We start from the raw sequence: 26,270 nt of genomic DNA on the forward strand, positions 1-26,270 counted from the left end.
CCCCAAAAGGGTCCGGGCCGCTGGGTGGACGCCGCGTCCGCTGGGCGGTAGGGGGAACCCCAGGTCTCTGAGTCAAGACGCCTGGGTTCTATTTCTAGTGGAGCCGCTGACTCAGCCCGTAATTATTTCTAATTAATCACTTACATATGCAGATCGCCAGTCCCAGGCTCAAAGGGTGAAGAATGGCGACCAGGGAAACTGAGTCACTGGATGCCTGGGTGAAGTTTGTCTGACAAGGGAAACAGGGCTGGTCCCAGACCTTTTCTCACTTCCCACTGAACTGGAAAAGCCAGAGTGAGCTGAGGTGAGAAAGATGCCTGGAGCCAGAAAGGAACCAGTCCCAGAAGAAAAGACAGGTACATCCAAGACCAGGGGAAACTAAAAGGCACCAGTGAGTGGGTGTGAGCTGAGAGGTGAGCGTGGGGCCTTGCGGGCCAGAATGCCCCAGTCACCTTTAGGATCTGCCCTTCAGCCCCCACACAGCTTTCTGAGGCTCCACACACCCTTTCTTAAAAAATTTTTAAAAATATATATTTGTATTGATTTTAGAGAGGAATGGAAATAGAGAGAGAGAAACATCAATGATGAGAGAGAATCATAGATTCGGCTGCTGGGGATCAAGCTCGCTCTGACCTGGAACCTTTTGATGCACAGGGGATGCTCCAACCAACTCAGCCACATAGGCCAGGGCCCTAAACTTTTAAAACTGCTCCTTCCACCTGATTCTTCCCCAGTCACCTACCTCAGGTAACACAGTAAATGGGACTACTCTCCATCCAGTTGGGAAAATCAGAAACCCAGGGTCAGTGTGTCTTTCTTCTCCCCCCACATTCATCAGCAAGTCCTATAGGTTGTTTGTAAAAAAAAAAAAAAAAATCTCCCTATTGATCCACTTTCCTCAATTTCCAAAACCACCAGCCTAGTCCAAGCCCTCATTATCAGTCTCCTAGCTTAACATCTGGTCTCCTTGCTTCCAGTCTCTACCCACCCCTCCCCCCCACTACAATCCACTGTTCGTAAACAGCCAGAGCAATTGATTTAAAAATTTTTTAAAAAGGAAATAAGATCTCATCACTCTCTTCCTTAAAACTCCTCAGTTGCTTCAAAATAAAATCCAAATGCCCCAGCATGGTCTACAAGGTGGTGTGTGATTGGGCCCCTTCCCATCTTCCCCTCTTCAGCCTGTACTCTTCTCCCACTCCCCACTCAGGGTGCTCCAGCTTTCAAGCTGTTCCCCAGCAAGCCAAGTCCCTTCCCACAGGCAGTCCAAAAGCCTTCATGCCTCCTGCTTTCCCTCTCCTTCTGGAATGTGCCTTCTCCCAGCTCTCCACATGTCTTTCTTCTTACACTTAAGTTTCTACTCTTCACAGAGGCCTTCCCCATCCACCAGCATAAAGGCTCCCTCCACAAGAACATCATTTTGTTGCACATCAAGTTGGAGTAGGACAGACTTGAAGGATCATTCAGATCTCTGGCTTCCAAATCTTTTTTTTTTTAATTTAATGCATTAAAACCATTCTTTTCAAACCCCAAATCTCTCACAGAACCCCAACATATCAAATATAGAAAGCAGGAGTTGCCCTTGTTGAGGAAAAATATGTGGGGCCCACAGCTCTGAGAGAAACAGTTTGATGTTCACTGCTCTACTTCTTTCAGTTACTTCATGGTACAGACAAGTGAGCAGAGGCCCAGAGGGAAGCCATGACCTGCCCCTCTCTGGGCAGGACACAGCCTCTGAAGCCCTCAGTTCCTGTGCTATTTCCACAGCACCACACTGGATTCTAGAGTCTTTCCAGCCAGGGCAGAGGAAGCTCCCAACAGTGTCTGCCAAGGTGAGAGCTTGGGTCTTTTGGTTAGGTACTCCCTCAGACTGCTGGTCATGTGAGGGGCTGGCTGGAGGGTAGACTGGAAGTGCAGGGAGGTGGGGTGGGGAAGCCAGGTGTCTGTGTCGGATGGTTGCTGGGGCTCGGGGGCTGGGGGCTGGAGGGCTGGGAGGGGCTGCCCAGGCCTATGGTGGTTTCTCCCTTCCTCAGGATGAGGCTGCTGAGCTCCTGGAGCAGTTGCTCCTCCAAGGACGGATGTGCCTGGGAGCTGTTCTTTGAAGGTGGACCTGGCGGGGGCTCCGGTGGCCTCTCCTCCCGGCCTGCCTTGGAGAGAAGGGGTTGATCAGAGGATCTCTGGCTGGTGAGGGGGGTCTCTGACTTGGCTGTCTGCTCCCTCATGGTGGAGAAGGAGGTGGAGGTGTCGTTGGTCAGCTCCGGGAAGTCCCCCACTTCTTCATATACTGGCTCCTCATACACAGGCTCCTCCAGTTCCTCTTGCTCCTCTACAGACCCCTGAGACGACTTCATCGGCTAGATGGGAATGGGTTGGCAGGAGGCAGAGTTAGAGTTACTGGATTATTTATCATTATCATTTATTGAGCTCTTGCTCTCAGCCAGATGCTGCAGAATACTTCACAGATAAGGTATCAAAACAACTCTGTATGATGGGTTACACTGAAGGTGAATGAACTGAGGTACAGAGGGCTTAAGCCGCCAAATGGTAGAGCTGGGGCTTGAACCCTGGTCTGTCTAACTCCAAAATACATTCAACTTTCTGTTTCTCAGGTCCTGAACCACCTCCCCCTTTCCTCACCACCCCTCATTTTCTTTACTTTTCCTGGCCCAGCACTCTCTCACTTACTCTTTTTCTCTCTTATACACACACACACACAAACACAAACACACGTGGCCTGCAGAGACAAATACAGGGAGCACACCGGCTCAGACAGTACAGAGGAGCACAGTGCTGACAGGTACAGCTGGAGCAGGCACAGTACTCACAAAGAACATGGACAGGGTCCTCCGATTGTGAAGTCGCCGCTGGGCACAGGTGGGGTGGGGATTCGAGGAGAGAAAGACACGGAGACACAGTGAGGCCTGGCAACAGGAGGTGGGGAGCAGGGCACAGGGAAGGCAAAGGGAGGACCCCAGGCTGGCAGGTGCACCACTCCCTTCTGCAGTGTGGATAGGGCACAGGCCGGGATCAAGAAAGGCTTGAGCGGGGGCTGGGACCTCACCAGAGTCTGATTGGCAGAGAGAAGGGTAGCCCCGCTGTCATCCCCACGGATGGGTAGCAAAGGCATGGTGCCAAACTTCTGACGGGCAAGGTCTGAGGAGGAACGGCGTCGTAAGACCACTGGCTGCTGGTCATCGTGCTGGAGGGAGGGGGAGAGGTTGGCACAAGTGGGCATGGGAGGTACTGAGGGGTAGAGCTAGGACCACAGACCTAGCCCTCCGCTCTCTCCTTCCCCTCACCTGGGCTTTGAGGATGCTGGTGGTCCAGTCCCACATCTCATCCTCGTCAGTGCAGGACAGGTAGCTGAGGGTAATAAGAGGGGAATTTAGGGGAAGGAAAGAGGTCACAGCTATAGGGATGGAGAACAGGTTGGGCCAGAGGAGAAGCCAGGCTGGGAGGTACTCACAGGTGCATCTTCTCCAGTATCAATGTGAAGCCCCACCTGAGAGGCAAAGGAGAACAGTGGTGGGGAGATCAGAAAGACCAGGGTGGTGGCGGCAGGGAGGCCCTCGAAAGAACACTGGGGAAGAAAACTCACGGTGTTGGAGGCTTTAGCTTCTTGCGAATCCCCAGGTAGACCTTGGCACCTTCCAAAGACCACTCGCGTTCTGGTTTAGAGCTCTGAGGACGTGAACGGAGTCAATGAGGTTGACAGGTGAGAGAGAAGGGTCACGGTTCATGAGGTTGAAGCATTGTGGTTATGTGATCCCAGGGCCAAAGGGCCAGGGCAGCAGTGAGATTGATGAGATTATGGGCTGTGCGTAAGAGGGTCAGTGCCGTCATGGCTCCTCACAAACAGCCACCCAGTGTCCCTCCCCGATAGCCCCAGGGCCCCACCTTCTTCTCCTTGAGCAGCAGTAGGCAGCGACCACGAACCAGAAAGAACCTCTCCTGGAAGCGGTTTCCCAGCAAGCGGGGTGGTTCCTCTCGACACCGCAAGAGCCCCACCCTTGGGCTCTCCCGCCGGACGCCTGGGTACAAATGGGCAGTACTAGGTGGGAGGTCCCGGGGGAGAAGCCTAGAGGTTCTGGGCTGAAGAAGGAGGCTCACCTGTGAAGAGGCAGCTGGCCTGGGCCAGGGAGACTTTCCTCAAGAGCAAGGAGGCCGAGCAGGGCTCTGGGAGCTGGCACCATTGTAAGGCCTGCTCCAGGACCCTTTCCTTGGGGTGCAGTGGCCGTTCTAAGGGGCAAGGTGGGAGTGGGTATCAACCAGAATATCCATCCACAGCCTGGAGCCCCCAACTCATTCATTCATCCATTCCACCGTCCAGCCACAGACATTTGTGTTAGCCCTGACTCTATGCCAGGCACAGTGCTGGCCTTGGGGGTGCAGTGATGAGCATGAAACACATGGCCTGCCTTCACAAACCCACAGCTAGTAAATAGGTAAGTAAACAAAATAATTAAAGGCAAATAATTATTTTGAAAGAAACAATAAGAAGCTGAAAGAGAGAGTAACGGGGCAGCTACTGAAATACCGTGATTAGGCAAGGCCTTTCTGGGGGCGCATTTGTAGATGAAACTCAGAGGCCTGAAGGATTAGGAAGAAGTCATGCTAAGATCAGAGGGAAGGAGATTTCAGACATGACAAAATGCAATAACAAAAGCCCTGAGTCAGGAAAGATATATTTGAGGAGCTAAACAGCCAATGTGGCTGGGACAAAGAGAATAGATGAGAGGATGAATTATGTGAGATGAGGTCTGAGGTCTTGTGGACCACAATAAGGAACTTGAATTTTAAGTCCAATGGAATTTTAAGTTCAATGGTAACCCATTGGAAGGTTTTAACTGTGGTAATGGTATGATCCGATGGACTTATGCTTGAAATGCCCATTTGACTGCTATGCAGAAAATGGATAGTCAGGAGGCAAGAATGAAATACTAGCCAGCTATTTCCTTTCTGGGACTGTACATTTTAGTGGTTAATGTTGGGTAGAGACATAATGGTGCCTTTGATCAGGGCGGTGACAATGGTGGAGATGGAGTGATAGATTCAAATAGAATCTACTGAACTAGTTGGTTGGGTTGAGTATGAAGATGAAGAAAAGGGAGGAGTCCCAGAGGACTCCCAAGTGTCTGGCCTTGATAACTGAGTGAATGGTGGTGCCACTGACAGAGTTAGGGAAAACTAGGAAATGCCCTAGACTTTTTGTTAGGGGAGGGGACTGGGAATTGAGTTTGGTCTTAAGACATTTTAAATTTGAGGGGCTTATGAGATGTATAAGGGGAGGTGCCAAGTAAACAGTTGGACATGAGAGTCTGGAGCTCAGAAGAGGGGTCTGGTATGAAGATAAAAATTGGAGGGGCAGATTATTAGTGTCATTTAAGCCATGGGGATGAATGAGCTCATCCAAGGAGAAATGTCGATAGAGAAAGGAAAAAGGTCCAAGATTGAGCCCTGGGTTGCTCCAACATTTGGAATCTGGGCAAAGGAGGAAGAGAAGCCTCCTTCAAGGTGGAAGGGAAACCAAGGGTTTGTAGGGTCCATGAAAACCAAGAGGAGAGAATATTGAGAAAGAGGGAGTTGCCAACTGTGTAGATTGTCCGCTCATGTGCATGAGAAGTATCTACTGTATTTGGAACATAGAAGTCGTTGGTGTTTGACCCCCCCACACACACACACACATGCACACACATGGTCATACTCACCCAGCTCCCCATGCTCGAGAATCTCAAATGTCACCCACAAGTCAGTCCCAGCTGCTGTCCCCCGCATCTCCAGTACCTGCTTAGTCAGCTCCTCAGCAGTCAGTGTTGGGGACACCTGGGGTCAGGGAAAGGCAGAGGACCTTTGCTGGTCAGGCCATTGCCCCTCTCCCACATCATCCTCTCATCTCCCCTCCTGTTCCCTCAGGACTGACCTTAAGGGTGACACAGTTGTCTGGGAGCTGTTGTTCTATGTAAACCTCCATGATGAGGTCTCCAGCCTGGGATAGCTGAGGAGAGGGGAAAAGAAGTCAGGAGGACACAAAGGATGTAAAGAGTGAAGGCCAGAGGTCTCCTCATGTTGTCTCATAAACATTCCCCCACTCCCCAAAGTCTCCTCCCAACCCTCACCCCCAACATGGCTCAGGCGAGGTGTGGCGGGACCACATCTTCTTTATTTGGTGAAAAATGGGACTACCTACTTCATGGAGTTGTGTGATGCTAATGTGCCTGGGATAGAATAAGTCCTCAGCTATTTACTACGGTGTTTATTATTATTATTATTATTATTATTATTATTATTATTATTCTCACCTTTGTGAGAATAATACTTAGCTATTCTTTCTTGGATCTCTTACACGTGGAACTGAAGTGCTTCTGCCACTATTCGTAATGGAGACTCCTCACAGAGGAATAAATGAAGCAAATCTTAAACCAACCCCTCTCCCCAAAACATTTCCCTCCTTGCGTTTCCCCTGTGTCCAGAAGCAGAAGATCAGCTTCCTATCTTGATGTCCCTTCCTGGCCCACTCAGGACAAGTTACCTGCACATCCTTCCAGGTGGTGATAAGACTGACCTCCAAGTCAATCTGAGCTACCTGGTCAGAGTCGATCTGTGGAAGAGCCAGAGGGAGTGTGTGTGATGGGGGTGGGGGATGTACTGGGAAAGGAGGGGAGCAGGGAGAGATGTGAACGACCAGAGAACCTGTATTAGAGCTAAGAACCAATCGGGCAAGGATGTTAGGAGCAAGGTTATGGGTGTAAGGGGCCCAGGGCCCTGGGAGATGGTTTCTGATGCTGAGGACCTTCAGAGGGCTGGGGGCTTGTTGGGGTGAGAGGATCCAGAGTTCAGGAAGAGGGACTGTGGGTCAGGGGTTGAGGGAGCTTACATCAAAGACAGAGACATAGCCGTCGATGAGTTCCTGCAGTACCCGCACCTCGTGTTCCCCACGCCCATCCGTCTGGAACACGCTGGGTGCAAAGAGCAGGGCCAGGTTCCGTGTGCACATCTGGTTCAGAGCTGCACACTTCTGCACGCTGCAGAGGGACGTGAGGGTCACAAGGAATGCAGTTGTGCTCACCCATTTATCAACATATCTATTCATTCAGCAAACATTTATTGAGTTCCTACTGTATGCAGGCCCTGGGTTAAACATTGGGATGTAACAGTAAGATATCATACTGACCTCAAGGAGCTCCCAGTCTAGGGGAGAGACAGACAAGGAATAGATGATTGTAAATATAATAGGGGCCAGCAAACTTCTTATGTAAAGGAACAGATAGTAAATATTTTAGGCTTGTAAGGCCATATAGTCTGTCACAACGCCTCAACTCTGCTGCTGTTGTGTGAAGGGAACCATTGAAAATATATAAATGAATGGGCATGACTTTACACTTTACAAAACTTGGTTTACAAAACAGGCAGTGGACTGGATTTGGCCCACAGGTCATAATTGGCCAGTCCCTGTGATATAATGCAATTAGTACAATATAGCTGGGGTTCACCTTAGAATCATTTAAAGACCTGTCACCCCATAGACAGGTAAAGATAGATCTGCATCTTATTCTTTTTGTCTCCTACATATATTCCTTCGCTTGGCATAGAATAATAAATCCAAATAATATTGACTGCTTACTATTTCTGAATACTTACTACACACATGCCAGGTGCTGTAGTTAAGAATTTTACAAGGATTATGTTACTTAAATCTCAAATCACCAATGAGGTGGATACTATTCATTACATCACTTTCTTTTACAAATGAGGAAACTGAGGCTTAGGTCTGTCTGACTCCAGAGTTCACACTGAAACTTTATGCTATAATACCTTCGCTTAACAACTGTTTGTGGGATGGATGAATGAATGTAAATGAGGGGCTTGGGCACTGGGCAGAAGTGGCAAAGGGTCAGTGAGGGGGCTTGTAGGGGGTCTGCCATACTGACCGATAGAGATGCCCGATAAGGGTGGCTAGTGTGCGGCGGTTGACCCTCGGAAGGCAGCCAATCACTTCTTTGTATTTCTCCAGGCGCTGATTCTTCTGGGGCAGCTCTGGGATGGCACAGGGGAGGGTTGGAGAGGATCAGGGAAGGGAGAGTGGAGGTATTTTTAGAGAAACAAACCCAGGATCAATGTGTTTCTGCCCCCTTCCCACCTTGCCCTGAGCTGAGTCCCTGGGTGATCCTCCAGTGGGGGGAGTGGTTAGGCAGGGGGCTGCTCAATCCCACAAGAGAGCCTCAGGGATTCTGGTGGGGTGGGTGGACTTCCTGGTTGCCCCTTGGTTGCCTGTGAGGAATTATTAGGGATCTCGAAAGTACCAGCAGCCTCCCTCCATCGAGGCAACAACCGTGCAGAGGTCACGGGGTCATCGAGCTCTCGAAAGAAGCGTTTGAGTGTGTCGGTGACATCCTCCACAAAGTGCTCCCCTGGTCGGAGTTTCACTGACCGGGCATCCCGCCGGAAGTCAGCCAGGAGCCGCAGGCTGCGCGCACGAGCACCCCCTTTCCGGTATACGCCCTCCAGCCGGAGCCCTGAGAACAGCCAGCATCTCTGCTCACAACCGCCCCAAAGACCCACCACCACCCACCCAGCATCCCATCCGTGACCCCCTACATGGCTTGTGGCTATTGGTGGGGGTCATAGAGGAAGAAATCTGCCTCCATGGTCTTGCTTTCCAGGGCCCTGCTCAGTCCTCATCTCTGAAAAGTCCTTAACTAACCATGCATCACACATAGCAGCCCCCATCTCTCTAGCTCCTCATCACTTTTATTTTTAAACAGCACTCTCTAAAATCACATTACAGGTCTTAGTTATTTGAAGATTCTGCATTTGCAAATTCATCTACTTGCTAAAAGTTATTTGTAACCCCCAAATCAATACGGATGATACCTTTTCAGTCATTTGCGAACATGCGCAGAGAAAAGTTTGAGTTGCCTGTTGGACACATTCCCAGCTAAGGTGTCATACTACAGTAAACAAGTGTCTTTTTCATGGCATATTTAGAGCCATGTTTTTTGCATTCTTTTGTTTGTGTGTGTGTGTGTGGGTGTGGGGGGGGGGGGGTAATCCTGTTCAAAATGGCCCCCATTTGTAGTGCTAATGTGCTGTCCAGTGTCCCTAAGTGCAAGAAGGCTATGATGTGCCTTCTGGAGAAAATACATGTGTCGGATAAGCTTCCTTCAGGAAGGGGGTGTAGTGCTTGTTGGCCATGAGTTCAATGTTAACAAATCAACAAAACATATGAAATTAAGTGTCTTTAAACAGGAACACACACAAAATAAGGTCATGTGTTGATTGGTCGATGGAAATGTGACCAGAAGTTCCCAGGAACCTAGCCCCGTGTTTCCCCTGGGGCAACGATTCAGTGTGCATTAACTCAGTATTAGCAGTCACTTTATAGAATATAACTACCTCGAATAATGAGAACTGATTGTATTTGTTTTCTTAGTCATTACCCATCTCTCCTGCTAGTCTCTGAGCTTCATAGGGCCTTCCCTGTTCATTGTCATGGCATGTGGGAGAAGCTCAACAAATATCTGTTGAATAAAGAATGGCGGTGCAGGAACTGTGGAGGAGGGGTCATGAACACCCACTCTCTTTCCCCAGGGCTTTTTCATGGGCCTCTGACTTAATTCCTCCTTTGAACATAAGGGAGGCTGAGAAGAGGACAGGGGTCTGTGAGTGGGGGAAGTCACTGCATGGGGCTACTGCCAATGCATAGAGAATGTCATTAGTCGCTGACTAGTCACTGTCCTGGTTATAAGCACAACTATTTGTAGGTTCATGGATGTGCTTCCCCCCACTTTACTGCCCTACTTAGTTTTCTGCGAATTTTCCTTCTCAAGAGTTCATTCTTCTAATGGGGATTCACCCAGAAGATAGATTCTACTGGGTCCTTACTTAGGCTGGAGAATAAAGCAGAGGCCAAAAGCTCACAGAGAATTCTGGGAACCACTTGCATAGCTGAACTTCTATGCCTGGAAAACCTCCCACACAGAATAATTGTGTTCAGACCTTCAAGGATTTGGCTCAACAGCTTGGCTCTGGTCCCATTGCTGCCCCCTCTTTGTTCTCCACGGTTCTACATCTCTAGTCACACTTCAGTGCCACTCTCTCTCCATGTCCACGCCCCAGAGACAGTTACCATGGAACACTTACTACCTGCTAGGTCCTGCACTAAATGCTTTATAGGTGTTATCTTACTGTCACCACAATTCTGGAAAATAAGGACTGTTAGTAACCCCATTTTACAGATGGAGAATAGAGGCTCAGAAAGGCAAAGCAGCTTGCCAAGGGTCACTGAGCGGAGGCTGTCAGGCTGCAGGCTCTGGAGGCCAAGCTTGTAGGCAGATCACCACCCCCTGGCTGTGCCCTTGTTCCCCATCCCCCACTGGCTCAGCATTGACCAGTACCCACTCACCATGCTGGGTGACAAAACTGATGCAGGCATCCACGATGATGGGGATGTCACCTCGGCTCATCTGCTGCTCCTGCAGCCCTGTGCCGCCCCCACCGGCTGCTCCCCCAATGGCTGCATTCCATGCTGAGAAGTCCAGCCGGCCCTCTCCCTGCAGATACAGGGTCCTGAGACCCACGGAGCCTGGGTCAGAGCCATCGCTAGAGGATCCGCTGAGGCCCAGAATCACAAGGACCAGATTTCCTAGAGTCACCAGGGGCAACAACCCCCAACCCAGACAGGGCCTCTGAACTAGGGAAGGGACTTTCAGGAAGTGGGCGATGGTCCAAGGGTGTGGGCTGAACTCTGCAAAGGGTAAGGGCAACACTTACCTTCCTGTCTCCACCAGGACCAAATGCTCCTTCTTGTCTGGGGTGTCAGCTGCCGAGACTACACCTGGGAGGAGAACATGAAGATTATCATCATCGTCTTCATCATCATGACTAATATTTATGAAACATTTAAGGCATGGAGGTGCCAGGCTAGGAGCCTTACAAACGATGTTGCATTAAATCCTATGAGTTACACATTATTATTCCCATTTTACAGGTGACACATGAAGCTCAGAGAGGTTAAGTAACTGCCTCTGATTACTTGCTATAAAATGGCAAAGCTAAGCTTGAACTCAGTTCTCTTATCTCCAAAGCCCTAAAACATTATCTGACACTGTTCCTCTTTTAGGAGAAAGTGAGAGTCCCCAGTCCTCTTTCCCAGTCCCCAATCAGCAAGTGACTCCAAATAATGATAATAACAATAACATTTATAACATATACCATTTACTGAACACTTGAGAGATGCCTCCTCCCAGGCTCTGTGATTAGTGTTTTACATGTGTCGCCTTATTTGAAACTCACTACAACCCTGTTATTGTGCCTGTTGTAAAGATCAGGAAACTAAGGCATAGAGAAGTTAAGTAACTTGTCCAAGATTACACAGCTAGGAATTGATAGAGTGTGAGGGGTCTAAATCTGGGCAGTATGACTCCCGAGCTTGTGTCTGAATCCATTGTGTTCTGCTATTTCCCATAGGAAGGTCCACTCCTTCCCCGCTCCATGGCCACCCTTCATCCCTGCCCCCAGCCCTGCTCACTGATCTCCTGTAGCCGCCGAAGATGCACCATGTCCTCAGGGACTGCAGGGCCAGGGCCCGGTGCTGGACACAGGAAGAGGTGGTCACCACGAAGAAGTCCAAACCCTGACAGCCAGAGGCCAGGAGCCAGGGCTGTGTAGGAGGGGGACCGCAGCCACAGGCGGCCCAGCCGCACCAGCCCAGGGCCCAACAGCTGGTGACAGCTCAGCGGGGAGAACCACTGTGAAGCAGGAGGAGGACATGGGGAGAGAGGAAGATGGGGGAAGAGACAAGAAGTGAGGGAGAGAGAGTGAGAGGGCCAGGGAAAGACAGAGAAAGACATGAAGAGAAAGCAAAAGAAAGAGGGTAATGAAAAGGGATGGGGAGGGAGTGAAGGAAAGGCCCAAGGAGAAGACAGAGATGGATGGAGAAAGACAGGAAAGAAATTCAGTTCAATTTAATTTGCTCCAACCAACACAGAGAAGACCCCTGTGTGACAGCCTTATGCCCCTAACTGGGATGTAGGGTAAGAAAGAATGGGGAGCCGACACGCTGTAAGGAAAGAGTCATGATGCCTTGGGAAGTCCCATCACACAAATGCCTTGGGAGAGGCTTCGTGGACAAAGAACTATTTGAGGTGGACCTGAAAGTAGTGCTTTTCAAACTACCTGTGATGGAGGAACAGGGAGTTTTTTCTTTTATTTTATTTTAATTTCCCATATATGCATAACCCATGGACACAGACAAAAGAGTGTGAAGGCCTGGAGTGGGGCACGAGCCCAGTGGAGGAGGGTAAAGGGGGACATCTGTAATACTCTCAACAATAGAGAAAATTTACCAAAAAAAATATTTCCAAACTGTCACTGACAAGTACTTGAATAAAAAACAATAAAAATGATTACTAGAAAAACTAAATGAAAAAAGGAGTACATACAAAATATAAGCCGCCAATTTTTATAATGAAATTCCACACATAAAGTCACTCTGTCAAATGGTTGTGAAAGCTAACTCTCAAGTTCTGTACTTGTACTGTCACGGGCCATAACAAAGGGTCCACAGGCCAGTGCAGTGACAGTCTGCAGCCCACACGGGCAGTACCACTGCCTAAAGGGGGGGGGGGAGACTAGATTTGTGGGAAGTGTACATAATAATAAGAGGAGAGTTGGACTCAGCTGGTAGGGCCTTGACAGCACCCTTAAAGGACACAGAGAACAATTTCTTGGTGTGAGGAGAATGGGGTCAGAGAAGTGTCAGATGCTGGAGATACGACCTGAGGTGGCCAGGAGGAAGCCCTTGCATCTTGACAAAGGGAAGTCCCTGGCCACCCACAGGGCAGCAGTTTAGAAGAGTATGGCAGCCCAGCCTGCGTGGCTCGGTGGTTGAGCGTCAACCTAGGAACCAGGAGGTCACGGTTCAATTCCTGGTCAGGGCACATGCCCGGGTTGCAGGCTTGATAGGAGGCAGCCGATTTTTGATTCTCTCTCATCATTGGTATTTCTATCACTCTATCCCTCTCTCTTCCTCTCTGAAATAATAAAAGTGTTTTGTGTTTTTTTTTAAAGAAGAGTATAGCAGAGGAAGGCAGCAAGGGGTTGAGGAAGTACAGGGCACAGGGCTTTTTGAATTGGTGATAAACTGAGGTGGAACAGGGCTGAGGGAAAAGCTGCGTAAGGACAGGAATGATTGTCTTCATTATCACCATTACTATTTCAGCACCCACAGATGGTGAAATGGTAACGCAACACAGAGAGTGAGCCTCACATGCCTCTCATTCTTAGCCTTAGGGGGTGGGCCTTTTATACCCACTCTACCCTTACGGAAAAGCTCACAGGGCTGAGAGGTGGAGGACTCAGTTCCCAGGATGTCTGACTCCGGAATCTGAACTTTTAATTCCAGGGGGAGGGTGCAGGAAGGAGACAGATGGGCTTGCCCGGCAATGGAGAAGCTGGGCCAGGCGAAGGCAGCCTCAGGACCTGGAGAGTGGGAGGAAGACGTGGGAGGCAAGGGCAGCTTCTCTGTGGGAAGAGACCCAGCACAGAGAGGTTTGGGCCATGAGCTTTGGGGACAGAGGCCTGATACTCTGCTGCCTTCTAGTTCTGTGACCTTGACCACGTGACTTTATAACCTCTGAGACTCAGTTTTCTTTATGTGTGAAATATTAATAATCCTTACCTCTGAGGGTTGTTGTGAAAATTAAATGAGATATTGAGTGGGCAGTGCTTACCCCAGGCCCTGGCACAGAATATGTGCTCAGTTACCTTCACTGTTAAAGGAAGAGGCAGGAGTGGCTAGAGGAATAGAGAGGATAGGATGGGGGCAAGTGGGGCCAGGAAAACCATGAGCTGTCAGGGAGGGGTCTCCGCTGTCTCACCTTGCCCACGGCGCTGACCCAGGCCTCCAGACTGTCAGCTCCATCGGTGCCAAAATGCTGGATCCTCCCCCCGGTGAGGATGAGCTCAAAGGAAAAGAGGAACCTGGAAAGAAGGTGAGGTCAGGGAAGAGAATGGGGTCCAAGGAGGAGGCTTCAGGCTTGGGATCAGGAAGGGAAAAGGGGAACTCAGTGAGTATGGAGGGCTGTTACCTGTCAAGGTCACCTGAGTCAGTAGGTGGAGGGCTCACACCCAAACATACAACATCCTGGGGCTGGATGAGGCTGAGGGGTTCAGGGCTGCTTTCTGACACAAACATTTCCAGAGCCGCTCCCAGCACGCACCACAGTCGGGAAGGAGCTAAGGGGGAAAGCTGATGGTCAGCAGGCAGAAGACCCCTATCTCCACGGTCAGAATTCCTTTACTAGACCTTTATTCTGTGCCAAGCCTTCTGGCTATGTATGCTCTCACGTAATCTTCACAATAACCCTATGAGATGGGTATTATATTCACTCCTGGTTTATAGCTGGGGAAACTGAGGCTCAGAGTTGTAGCTGGCCCATCTCATGGGTAGGAAGTAGCAGAGCTGAGATTTGACCCTGACCATCTGACTTCAAAGCACAATGCTGCCACCAGGCATAGTTCCTCTCTTACACCCTGCACCCAGCCCAGTCCTGGGCATGACCCCACTTTCCCATCCCAGCCCTCTTCTCCCTGTCTCCCATCCTGGTTTCTCCTCCTCCAATCCCTTGGCACCCCGCTTACCATCCCGGCCCCTGCGAGGGGGTGGGGGTCCAGCTTTGTTGCTGATGGGACCACAGTACAGGAAGCTGCTGTAAGAGGCAGGCACCACCACCTCGTTGTACACGTCAAGGGAGGGGTCTGTGAGGGGAAGGAGTGGTGGTCAGGACAGACCAGTACAAATGGATGGTCTGAGCCCCTCAGGGAAGGGATTGAGTTGAGGAAGAGAGTGGAACCGAACTCCACTGGCAGCATGGCTCAGTAGAGCCCAGTTGGGCTGGACCACTCACTACTCAGATTAGAAAAGAGGGTGGAATGAGCCCAGCCCACTAAACAGCCTTCTCCTCACTAAACAGCCTACCAGGTAGTCAGTGTTGGTGGAGGCCTCAGAGCATGGATCATCGGCAAGGGTCTCAGCCCCTCTGACCTGCCCACTGGAGTCCAGCAGCTGTAGCTGACCATTTCTATGAGCAGACTGCCCCCAGGGAGATGAGACCTGGCCTATGGGCTAACCCTGTCAGGAGCAGACAGCACTAACACTTCCAACATCCAGATCCACACCCCAGGCAGTGGCCAGCATCAGGTCCTTTCATGACATCAAGAAACAGACCCGGGAGGATTCTAGCTAGGACATTGTGATGGACTTGGGGGGAGGGGGGTAACTGCAGCTCCCTAGAAGAACCTAGGCACAGGTTGGAGCTGAGAATTGTTGGGGGGATTACCTGGGGGCAGGAGACCAGGGAAACTGCCATCAAGGGCTGAGGGAGACCAGGGCTCCTCACCCTCAGAGGCCTCGACACAGAGAAGCTGGGTCATGTTCTTCAGCAGGTTGGGTCCTGCCACCGCTGCACACAGTGCCTGCAGGAGGGCAGGGATTCTGTCAGCCCCAAGACCCAATCTGAGAGCCCCAGGGACAGTCTACTGGTCACCAAAAGCAGCCCCTTCCCCCAAGTCTAGGCTTTTCAACTCAGAGACTGCTTTCCCCCTCCCCATCAGCCCCAACCCATCCCTCCTACCTGGAGAAGCTGGCTGTGATCTGGATACTGAGGGTGGGGCTTCCGGAAGAGACCCAGCCGGTACTTCCGGGAGATGAACTCTCCCCGTGGGCCTGGGGCTGTATCTGGATTTAGCCTCTCACCTGGGGGTAGGGCCCCTGCCCAGAAGCGGTTGGCACGATCATTTCCCAAGACAATGAACAGCTGCAGGATGACAAGGGGCAGAGGCAAGTGATGGGAATTCAAGGGTCCCTAGACATTCCAATCCTGTCCCCAAGGTGGGTCCAAAGCCTTTTTAAAATGTTCTCCTTCCTTCCCCATTTTCTCCCTCTTCAGACTCCTCACCTGCACGATCTCATTACTCCAGACGCTCGTGTCCAGCTTCAAACTCTGCACCTTGGAGATCCCGGAACCCAGAGCCCGGTGCTGACCTGGTAGAGTGTGAGGAGCATGTGGCATGAGCACCCTGAGCCCTCCCGCCCGCCCCCGCCTCTTCCCACTTCAGCTAACGGCTCCCGGCCTCACCTGCACACTGCTTGCAGATCACTACTCCCAGGTTGACAGCAGCCCAGTCTGGGCGGGAGGCCCCACAGTCCGCACAGTGCAGGTTTGCCCGATTGGACCAGATCTTCTCAGCCACCTCGTAGTCAGACAGGGTCTCGGTTACTGCTTCCTGTAGAGCGGCTGCCCAGCTCTGCCGAGCACCCCCAGACTCGGCTGTGAAGCTGAGGGGTGGACAGCCAGTCTGTGGGCATGGACACCCTCCCCACTTGCCCCATCCCACTGGCCATTCCTGCAGGAACCACACAGGTCAGCCCAGACCCTCCTTGACAGCCTTGGCCCTGCTCTCTGGACTCCCATCAGGGCACACCCACTGACATCCCGCTGAGGTGGCCTCCAGACCTCTTCACCCCTGTGCCTCCCTCAAAAGTCTCTCCCCCAGCCTTGCTTCCTGCCAGTCTGGGCCCCACCTGAAGCAGCGATGGGGCGTGAGCAGATCGAAGCTGCGACTCTTGGTCTCCCGGACACTGCACCCTTGCAGTTCAATGAAGCAGATCCCGATGCCCAGGGAGAAGGCCTGGCGGGGTCAGGGGGAGGTGCAGTGAGGCTCCCCATGGGGTAAGCCAGGCCCCTCAGCCCAGGCCAGCCCTTCTCACCTGCTCACTCTTGTACAGCGCCAGCTCTCCAGGGCTCAAGGCCGCAAACACCTTGGCCTTGTGTCCACGCAGCTCCAGCATGCCTGTGCGGAGGGGTCGGGGCAGCTGGGGGGCTCGGGGGTGGCCCAGGAGACGCTGCTCCTTCAGGCAGGATTGCAGCGTGGAGCACCAAGTGTCCCGCTGAGCTGGTGGGGGATAGGGAAGCAGGCCAGTGGGCCGTGTGCTCACCTGGCCTCCCCACCCCTGCCCTGACCCAGGGGGCCCTGGCCCTCACCCTCGCTCTCCGTGCGGAACACAAATACCCTCTGGCTGGTGATGACCTGGAATTTGTTGTCTTTGCTGCTGCGGGTCATCTCAATGGCGGACAGAGGGATCACACCCTTGGGGAAGGGGTCCTGGCGAGAGAGCCCAATGACACACAGGCAGGAACTCAGTCATGTGTGCTGACACCAGGGGCCAGCACCAACTTCTAATGAGACCAGCACTCGTTCCACAGCAGTGGAGTACAGCTGCTAACCTGGCTTCTTTAGATGCTGACATCAGTCCTGTAGTGACTGCCTTCCGATCCTGAGGCTCCCTCAGCCCCGCCCCCCCCCACCTCCCTCCCCATCTCCCAGGCCCCATGCAGCATCTCCTGGACCCCACCTTGTCATTGCCAAAGTACATCAGACTCCTCCCATTGAACTGCACAAAGCGCCTCTGGAAGACGTAGTTTCTGGAGAAGGGAGGGGCCAAGATCAGTGAGTGGTGGAAGCTGCATCCTGGCGGGGCTCCTAGGAGCACTTGGGACCTGACCCCCACCCCACCACCCAGGCTCCCTCCCCTTCCCTTCCCAGCAGTCCCACCCCTGAGGGGAGAGCTTGTCTAGCCAGCCACTGAGCAGGGGCATGGGACGGTCTGCCGTGGAGGAGAAGCTGGCATAGGGTGAGATGAGGTCATCACTGGTCTCCTCTGTGTTCAGGGTGGGCAGCGAGAGGACGGAATCCCCGGGCAGCTCAAGGCTGGCATAGCCAGCATCCTCCCGTGTTTCCTGATCCTGCCTGCTGAGCCTTGTGGGGGCCAAGACAGAAAGGGACACACATTAGGCCCAGTTCCCTGGACACCCCCACCACTAGAATGCCTGGCAGGTACTAGATCTGCTTTTCAAATGGGGAAGTAGGGAGGCTGGGAACCCAATTAGCATGGACCTTCTTCCGTGAGCACACCTGAACTTCTCTTTGGGGAAATTTCAGTCCCGCTCCTCTGCCATTAGTAGATGGCTCCCTGTCATGGTTGCTTATATCTAATCAATAAATTTTATAGGCTCTTTCTCCAAAAAGTTCTTGACTTTGTCTCCCTAATCAAGTTCCCATCAGTTCTCCCGGAGTGATGTAATTGCTTAACGGGTCACCTGTTTCCACTCCGGCCCTCCCTCCCACATCCATTTTCCCAGCACCACCAGATTGCTCTTTTAAAAATACAAATGAGATCATTGCACTCCCCTGCATGAAACCCTGTAATCACTTCCCATTTGGCACTTAGGATAAATTCAAATTCCTTACCCTGGGCTGTAAGATCTTGGACATTGAGACCCATGGCTACTGCCCTGACCTCATCTTGCATCACCCTCACCTTTGCTTACTACAGATAAGCCTCATCTTCCTCCCTCTCTCCGAGCCTTTGCACATGCTATTCCCTCTACTCAGAAGGTGCTTCGTTGGGCTGCCTTTTCTCATCCTCAGGACTTTGCTCATACCATCTTCTCAGAAAGTCCTCTATTATTTTCTGTCACCTTTCAGTGGTTCTTAAGCTCAGCAGCACAAAATCACTTGGGAAACTTAAAAATACCGGAATATGAGCCCTATACCGGAGACTTAAATTAGAACTCCCAGATCGGGGCCCAGGCATCTGTAGTTTTCAAAGTTCCCTAGGCTATCGCACCACTAAGGTTGAAAACCATTCCTCTACCAATTTGTTTCCTACTTTCCTGAGGAATTGAAGCAATCAGACAAGAACTCCCAGACTCCCAAAACTCCCAGACTCCCAGCACCTCCTCTACCCAATTTCACACATACTCAGCTTTCCTCCTGTTACCACAATAAACAACCCTGTCTAAAGCCAGTCTCTCCTCTATGTCCTTGATTCTACTCCTCTCACCTGCACAAGGACATTACCCCAGACTTTCTCCCTTACATCAACTAATTTTCCCTCTCTACCAGGCCATTCCTATTCACCTAAAACACACGTAACATTCCTGCCTCTAAAAAAACCTTTCTTGACCCCACTTCCACTGTTAACAACCACTCCAACTCTCTGCTCTTTGCAGAAAAACTCCTAAAGAATGTTATCTATACCTTTCCAACTCCCTCCATTCTTTCTTGAGTCCACTCTGATCAACCCCCACGTTGCCAATTCCACAGGTCAGTTCTCAGTCCTCATCTCACTAACTAGACTCTCAGCAGCAGTTGACACAGCTGCTCTCTCCCTCCTCATTACACGTATGTCCTTCACGTGGCTCCTACATCACATTCTCCAGTTTTCCCTTCTCCTTCACTAGCCATTTATTTTCAGTTTTGCTGCTTCTTCCTCTTTTCCCAAACCTCTTGACATTGAAGTGTGCCAGGATGCCGAGTTCCGTCCTCTGCTCTGTAGACACTCACGCACAGCTACATACACGCATCTAAATGCTGACAGCTCACAGATTCAGACCTCCAGCTCAGACCTCTCCCCCAAACTTCAGACTTGCATATCCAGTGGCCTGTTTGTCATCTTCTCTTGGGTGTATAATATACACCTCAAATTCAACACATCTATCACTGAACTCCTGACCTAACCTCCAGTCCTCCCCATGTCAGACCAGGGCAACTCCAGGAATTTTCAGTTGCTCAGAACAGCGCTAACAGAAGTCAATGTAAAAGCCACAAAGTACATAATTTTAAATGTTCTAGTAGTCACATTAAATAAATAAAAGTAAGCAGGCGAGCCCTGGCCAGTTTTCTCAAGAGTTAGAGCGCTGGTCTGCTGATACAAGGGCCTGGGGTTCGATTCCTAGTCAAGGGCATGTACCTCTGTTGCAGGTTCCCCAGGCCCAGTAGGGGTGCGCAGGAGGCAACCAATCAATGTGTCTCTCTCATGTGAATGTTTCTCTCCCTGTCTTCCCCCCTCCCTTCCACTCACTCTCTCTGTAGAAATCAATGGAAAAAATATCCTTGGGTGAGAATTGAAAAAAAAAAAAAAGAAAGAAAGAGGTGAAATTAATTTTAATAATACATTTTATTAAACCCAACATGCCCAAAACATTAACATTTTAGTATGCCATCAGTATAAAAATCATTACAATAATTTATACCTATTTCTGTTATATTCATCTAGTATTGCTTTTTTTTTTGTACTAAGTCTTTGAAATTTGGTAGTTGTTTTACTATCACCACATCTCACTCCAGTCTGGCCACATTTGGTCAGTAGTCACATGTGGCTAGTGGCATTGGACAGTGCAGGCTCAGACTGAAACCCTTCGAGTCATTCTTAACAGCTCTGTTTTTCTTTCACACCCTAATTTACTAGGACAGCTGGCCTTCAAATTATAACCAAAACCCAACCACTTCTCTCCATCTCCACTGCCTCATCGGAGATGTCTCACTAGGTCACTGCAGTAACCTCCTAAGGGGTCTCTGCATTTCTACTTTTGCCCCCTACAGACCATTCCCAGCACAGCAACCAGAGGGATTCTGAAAGTCAAACCCTTCCAGAGGCTTCCCATTTCACTTAGAGTAAAATTGAAAGTCCCTACAAGGTCCTGCCCCATCTGTCCCCTTTCACCTCTCTGATACCTTCTCCTCCCACTCCTCCCTCCTTAGCCCATTCTGCCCCAGCCGGCCAGAATGGGCTAAGGAGGTCTCAGCTCCCGTGCCCCTGGGCACATGGCCTCTCACACGCGTCCTGAAGGTGTATGGGATGATGCTCCAACCAACTGAGCCACACCAGCCAGGGCATGCACTGCTCCCTATTTTAAATGATATGTCCATTTGTCAACTTGTTTTATTTCCTGTCTGCACCACTGAGTCTCAAGCTGCCTAAAGCGGGACTAGGTCTCTTATATTCGTCCTGTATCTGTGGTGGAGATACAGATACAGACCCACTGGCTTGTGGACAGTGGACATTCAATGCACATCTCATGAATAACTAGATACATGGCCGCCGCACCAGCTCCTCAAGCTTCCCCACTTCCTGCCATCATCACCCTACTGACTACTCACCTGTGTTCAGCCCTGTCCTGACAGACACCTCTGCCTTCTCTTCTGTTGGGTGCCCCTGGGACCCCCACAGGCTGGACACCATAGTACAGGCAACCCGGGTCCATGATGTGCACTGACGGGAGGAGGGGGAGGCAGAAAGAGGAGATCAGGTGGTGGTGTCTGAGGCCCTGCAGGGCACTGTCCCTCTCCCCCTGCCCATGATAACCCACCTACCTGTGCCTGTGGTGGGCCTGAGGGCAGGGGTGGGGGCAGCTGTCTGGGAGCTGTCTGGGGCCCTGAGGGGAAAGGTCTAGTGGTCATTAAGGGAGAGAGAAGGAAGGACAAGCCCTCATGCCCTGCTCCTCTCTGCCCCTACCCAGCATCAATGCCCAGGGACGCAAACCCACTCACGTGTCCTGAGCTGTCTGTGCCCCGCCTCTTAAGTCCAGGCCGAAGTAGATGGCATTGGGCATCATCTCCACAGTAGTTAAGGCTGAAGGCTGCTCAGAGGAGGAGGTGGGGAGAGGAAGGGACCTGGGGCTGGACTCTGGGCTCCTGGGCACTTCTGGTCCCAAGAGGGCTGCGCTCAACCCAGGCCTCTGGGTGGTAGTGGGGCCACTGAGCCCGCCAAATACTGTCCTGGGCTTAGGCACAGGCTTGGAGGGCTGAGCTTGGGGAGCTGGGCTGGAGGATGGCTCCATGGCTCTATCCAGTTGGGGATCCGGGGAGCCCTCGGCAACGCCTGTCTGCAGCAGGCGCAAGATGCGTTTCCGGTGCCCTGTGGCGCTGATGCCCAGCTGCTTCAGCTCCTCGTGGCCCAGGCCCCGGGCTGCACCCGCCGTGGCCATGCCATGCCTCCGGAACGTGTCTGCATACTGCTCCAGGTGCACCGTGGCCAGCCACACAGCGATGTCCAGGTCCTGAGGGGCAGCCATGGGGGCTCAGGCCATTGCTGGGGGGAGGGGCAGGGTGAAGGGAGGGCTCAGGCTGAGATTCCCCCTCCCTCTCTCAAAGTCTGAGGCCTGGATGGGGATACCAGACTCCAGTCTTCCTCCAAAGAAAACGAACCAGAGGCCTGCCATCTGGAGGCAGAGCTATCCCAGGACATCAGAGGGGCTTTCTTCTTATGATAGGAGAATCCCTTCATTTGCAGATGAGGAAACAGGCCCAGAGAGGGACAGATGCTTGCCCCAGGCTCACAACAAGTACCTGTTAAGTGTTGGCCCCCAAGCTCCTGCCCACCCCGGGTCTAGGTCAAAGCTCTGCCCCTGCATGACTGCACAGCCAACCAAGTAAGAACAGGACAAGATGCTAGAACCCTCAGGGATGGAGTGGACTGGGGTGGGGTTGGGGGGCCTGTTGTGGCCTGATCCTGCTGTGGCATCAGGTGGGGACAGGGGCAGCTGTGGCACAGCAGGAGCTCAGATCCCAGTCCCACTGGTTTCCAGCGCGGAGGTACAGCTCAGCCATCCTGATCCTGGTCATTCCCAGTTCCTCCCCTTCCACCTATTGTCTCAGCTCAGACTTCCTTCCTGTCCCTCCAGCCCTGGCCACCCACACATCCTGTCTGCCTTGGTCAGGCTGCCAAGAGAGCCTGAACTAGTCCCAGCATGTGGGATCCTGGTCCTGGGCAGCTTGGGGATGGGGTGGAGAACTGGGCCAGAGAGATGAGGGCCCAGGGCCCAGAGGTACTCCAGGCTCTTGCTCTCCACTCCTCCGCAGTGTGTTCACACATAGTGCATGCGCACAAGTCAGCACTCACCCTGCAGGCGGCACAGCGGTGTGAAATGGCATCCCCTTACCTCTGCTTTCTCCAAGCCTTCCTTTTCCCTGCCTATGCCCTTGGCTCAGGTCTCCAGCCTCACCTAGACCCTGGTCTATTCTATGGACCTACCTCTGATTCTGTCTCCCCTGACTTTTATCTCTGCCCTGTCCCTGTCTCTAACCCAGCCCACTTCCGTCCCTACCTCCAAATCCCTGTCCCTCTCCTTGTTTTGTTCTCCAAGCCTCTCCTTACCTCAGTCTCTAGTTTTAACCATTTAGTTGCAACTGTGGCCCTGGCCACCTCTGACTTCAGGTTTCTGTCTCGCCCTGTTTCTCTCATGCGGAGTCCTGACCAGGACTCCTGACCAGGACTCCCTCCGCCCCAGCATCAGTTCTGGCTGCTCTTGTCTCTCAGTGGCTGGGCCCCATCCTCAAGCTAGGGCCCCCCGGCCCTGACTCAGAGGCCAGTTTCCCGGTGACTCAGGCCGGGCGGGAGGGCACGGGACTGGGAACCAGGAGGTGCGCGGGGCAGGAGTGCCGGGGGCGGGCCGGGCAGCTCGGGGCTGCGCGGGCTGCGACTAGGGAGGGGGCAAGGAGGGAGGGGGCAGAGCCGGGCGCCCGCAGGGAGGGGCGGGTCGCGGCCCGGAGGGGTGGGGGACGGCCGCCAGCGCAGTGGGGGCTTGGGATTCCCACGAAGGCCCTCGAGGAGGTGATGGGGAGGAGTCTGGGCTGCAGGGGCCCGGGGGCGCGGGGGTCCTCACCTCACTGCGCGGCCGCCGTCCGCTGCCCGGTGCCCGCCGGGCTGTCCGAGGCTCAGGGTCCCGCCGCGCCGGCCCCGCCTCCCTCCGCGCTCCCCCGACGGGGCCCAGCCCCGCCCCGCCCGCCGTTCCCCCCGCAGGGCCCCGGCCACTCCTTGTGCAAGCGCCGGCCTTCTAGAGCTTTGGGCTCCTTACCCAACCGAAGCGCTTATCTTGGGACTGGCCCACTCTGCCCTCCTGGGGGCCGAGAAAGGGGCCGAAACAGGGCTGGCGGCCCGGACAAAGGGGCAGAGACCACAACACAGTGGGAACCGGGAAAGAACCAGAGAGAACAGGACAGCGCTGCGCTGGACGGCTGTGCACCCCCTCCCTGTCCTATCAGGAGCGGGGAAAGGAAGGGGTCGGGCCCTCAACCTCCAGGGCACTTCTGCGCCCAGTGGGGTGGCTGGACCCTGGCACCCAGTGATGGGGGGGGTGGGGGTGGGGGGGACGGAAGCTGGCATCCAGAAGTCAGGGATGGTTGCAGCTTTCCAAGCTGGGGGGCCCTTCAGCAGCCCAGAGATCTGACCTGGGGGAGTGGGGACCACATCTGCTCCTCCCTCCCCAAGGGCCCGGCCCAATTTCTTCCCGGGGATGAAGGTCAGCAGGGCCACGTTTCTTTGCCCAAACCAATGTGAGGATCAGGTGGCACCAGGCAAGCCCAGTTACCAGCGGACAGCCTTCTCATCCTCGGGAGAAGCCCCTTCCTTGTCCCCATTCTCCGGCTGCAAAGTTTGCTGTGGGGGTCGGGGGTGCCTGAGGAGAAATGGCTCCTCTCCCCTCCCCCATCTATTCTGGAGCCCCAACCTTGAAACCTGTCCTCCGGTCTGCGGCACTTCCCCCTCAGAGTTGGGCTGGCCCTTAGTGTTGTGTGGTGTTGGGGTGGGGTGGGGGGCGGGCTGGCCGTCTCTGTTTTCCTGTTTGTATGAGAGGAAGTTGGCTGTGAGTCAGCAGACACAGGAACCGTCAGTAGCTAGGGGAAGACCCCTGCATCAGGGGGAGGCGAGGGGAGTGTGGGGAGGGGAGGTGGGGAAGTGGTCCCCACTTCTCCCAGCTGAAACTTTCCTCTTCAGTCTCCTGCAGCCCTTCCCTCTGAGAATGACAATGATAACAATAACCAATCATTAAAATGGCGATAGTAATGGCTACCATTTATTAGGAACTATTATCCCAGGCCCTGTGCAAACATTGATTTACAAACTTCGGTGAATCCTCACAGCAACCCTTAAGATAGGGAATTTTGTCACCTCCACTTTACAGATAAAGGAGATATTTCTCTGGATGGGCAACCGTGGGGGCAGGAGAATGTTCCTCACAGACGGCCAACGCTAGGAGTGAAAACTGACCAAAGGTCTCAGCTGCTTCCTTCTGACTCCATCAGCTCCTGCTCTCAGGCCAGCTCCCACTGGGCTGCTCCCAGGCCCTGAACAAGCTCAGCAGAGATCCCAGGGCAGGCCCATTCCTGGAAGACAGGGGACTCCTCTGGCGGCTGATATTGGCTCAAGAATTCCCCCGTGGCCTTGCTGAACATTCCTTTACTGCATGGTAGTCCAGGATGCTTCCCCCCCCGCCCCCCCTCCACCTGCCACCCCTTTCCCTCCTTCCCTCTCTCCTTCATAGCTCTCCCAGCCCCTGCTCCCTTCCTCTCTCACGGGCATTCCCTTAGTGAGTCCTTGCATGCTTTATCCTACTTCTTGAAGGACTCAGAGTAGCCTAGTGAGAGAGCGGAGTTGGGGAAATTGGTACAGGGCACAGGGAGCTTGCAGGGATGGGTGCTGGGGGCCCGGTCAGGAACCAGGTGCCGGAGTTCTGACCCTTGTTTGTCACGTTCCCCTTCGGCAATCTGATAAAACCTAAGGTCTGGTCTCAGAATAGTGTTTGCAAATGCATAAAATGAAATGTGTAGCATTACAAAGGAAACCGATAATGTTGCAATACATTTACAAAACTATTTTAATGTGATATATGTGCTTCTTTATTAAAGCTTTAAATAACATCTAGCAGTAGGTTGATAACTCATAATTTTGAAGCAGTGATGAGCATAAATGCTATTTCAAAATATCTGCAATACCGTAATATATACAAAAATATGTGATTTCTTTTGGTGACAAAGCCATAGTTATGGCTAGTATGACTGGTTTATTGCTATTGTCATAATGGAAGGAAATGCTAAATTTATAGCTAGAGATTAGTGAAAATAATGTGATTTTTTTCCCCCTGTCCTAGTTCAGTGACTCCAAGTTGAGGACATCTGAGCCAAAAAGTCAGGGCAAATCTGCAGAGAGGGGCCCGCTCCATTTCTCAGATGATACTACCTTCTCCGACTTAACCTTTTACAGGGTGGGTGGAACCTCTGGCCCTGGGGCTTTATCTTCCTTCTCTTTCTCCCTGGCCCTCTTTTCCAGTTTCTCTTATTTCTGTCTCTCTCCACCCCTCACCCCCAATTTCTGTTTCTGTGTTTCTCTTTCTGTTTCTTTTCTTCTTTGTCTTTCTTTCCCTGAATGTATTTCTGTCTTTCTTTATTGAAGCTTTTTGTGGTTTTCTCTGTGTGTCTGGCTATCTCTCTGCCTCTGTCTGTCTCTGTCTCTCTGTACTTCTGTCTGCGTCTGTGTCTCTCTCTGTGTCCCCATAATCTGTCACTGAGGAGACAGGGGATTCTGGTAGCCTGTATACAGTGGAGGAAAAAGAACTCGCCAATTCCAGGGTCATTGGGTCTCTGGCCAGGGA

The 26,270-nt window shown here is 52.3% G+C and overlaps 1 protein-coding gene across 1 annotated transcript; it reads right to left on the bottom strand.

The window, feature by feature from the left end:
• Positions 1-1,477: 1,477 nt before the first annotated feature.
• On the bottom strand, positions 1,478-21,917 carry ARAP3 (ArfGAP with RhoGAP domain, ankyrin repeat and PH domain 3). The gene is made up of 32 exons (XM_008141036.3): positions 21,394-21,917; positions 21,217-21,278; positions 21,004-21,115; positions 17,614-17,817; positions 17,414-17,483; positions 17,043-17,163; positions 16,769-16,953; positions 16,583-16,689; positions 16,137-16,336; positions 15,957-16,042; positions 15,633-15,815; positions 15,339-15,474; positions 14,641-14,757; positions 14,088-14,235; positions 13,878-13,980; positions 11,528-11,747; positions 10,771-10,834; positions 10,403-10,566; positions 8,301-8,513; positions 7,929-8,034; positions 6,875-7,022; positions 6,530-6,598; positions 5,921-5,995; positions 5,709-5,823; positions 4,111-4,239; positions 3,898-4,031; positions 3,599-3,681; positions 3,467-3,502; positions 3,300-3,363; positions 3,062-3,199; positions 2,826-2,864; positions 1,478-2,354 (listed from the first exon to the last, which is right to left on the bottom strand). The coding sequence occupies exons 1-32, from the start codon at positions 21,915-21,917 to the stop codon at positions 1,878-1,880; spliced, it is 4,632 nt and encodes a 1,543-aa protein (XP_008139258.2). The 3' UTR covers positions 1,478-1,877.
• Between the last annotated feature and the right edge of the window lie 4,353 nt (positions 21,918-26,270).

This window comes from Eptesicus fuscus, chromosome 6 (genome assembly GCF_027574615.1).
Source record: "Eptesicus fuscus isolate TK198812 chromosome 6, DD_ASM_mEF_20220401, whole genome shotgun sequence".
NCBI classification, from domain to species: domain Eukaryota; kingdom Metazoa; phylum Chordata; class Mammalia; order Chiroptera; family Vespertilionidae; genus Eptesicus; species Eptesicus fuscus.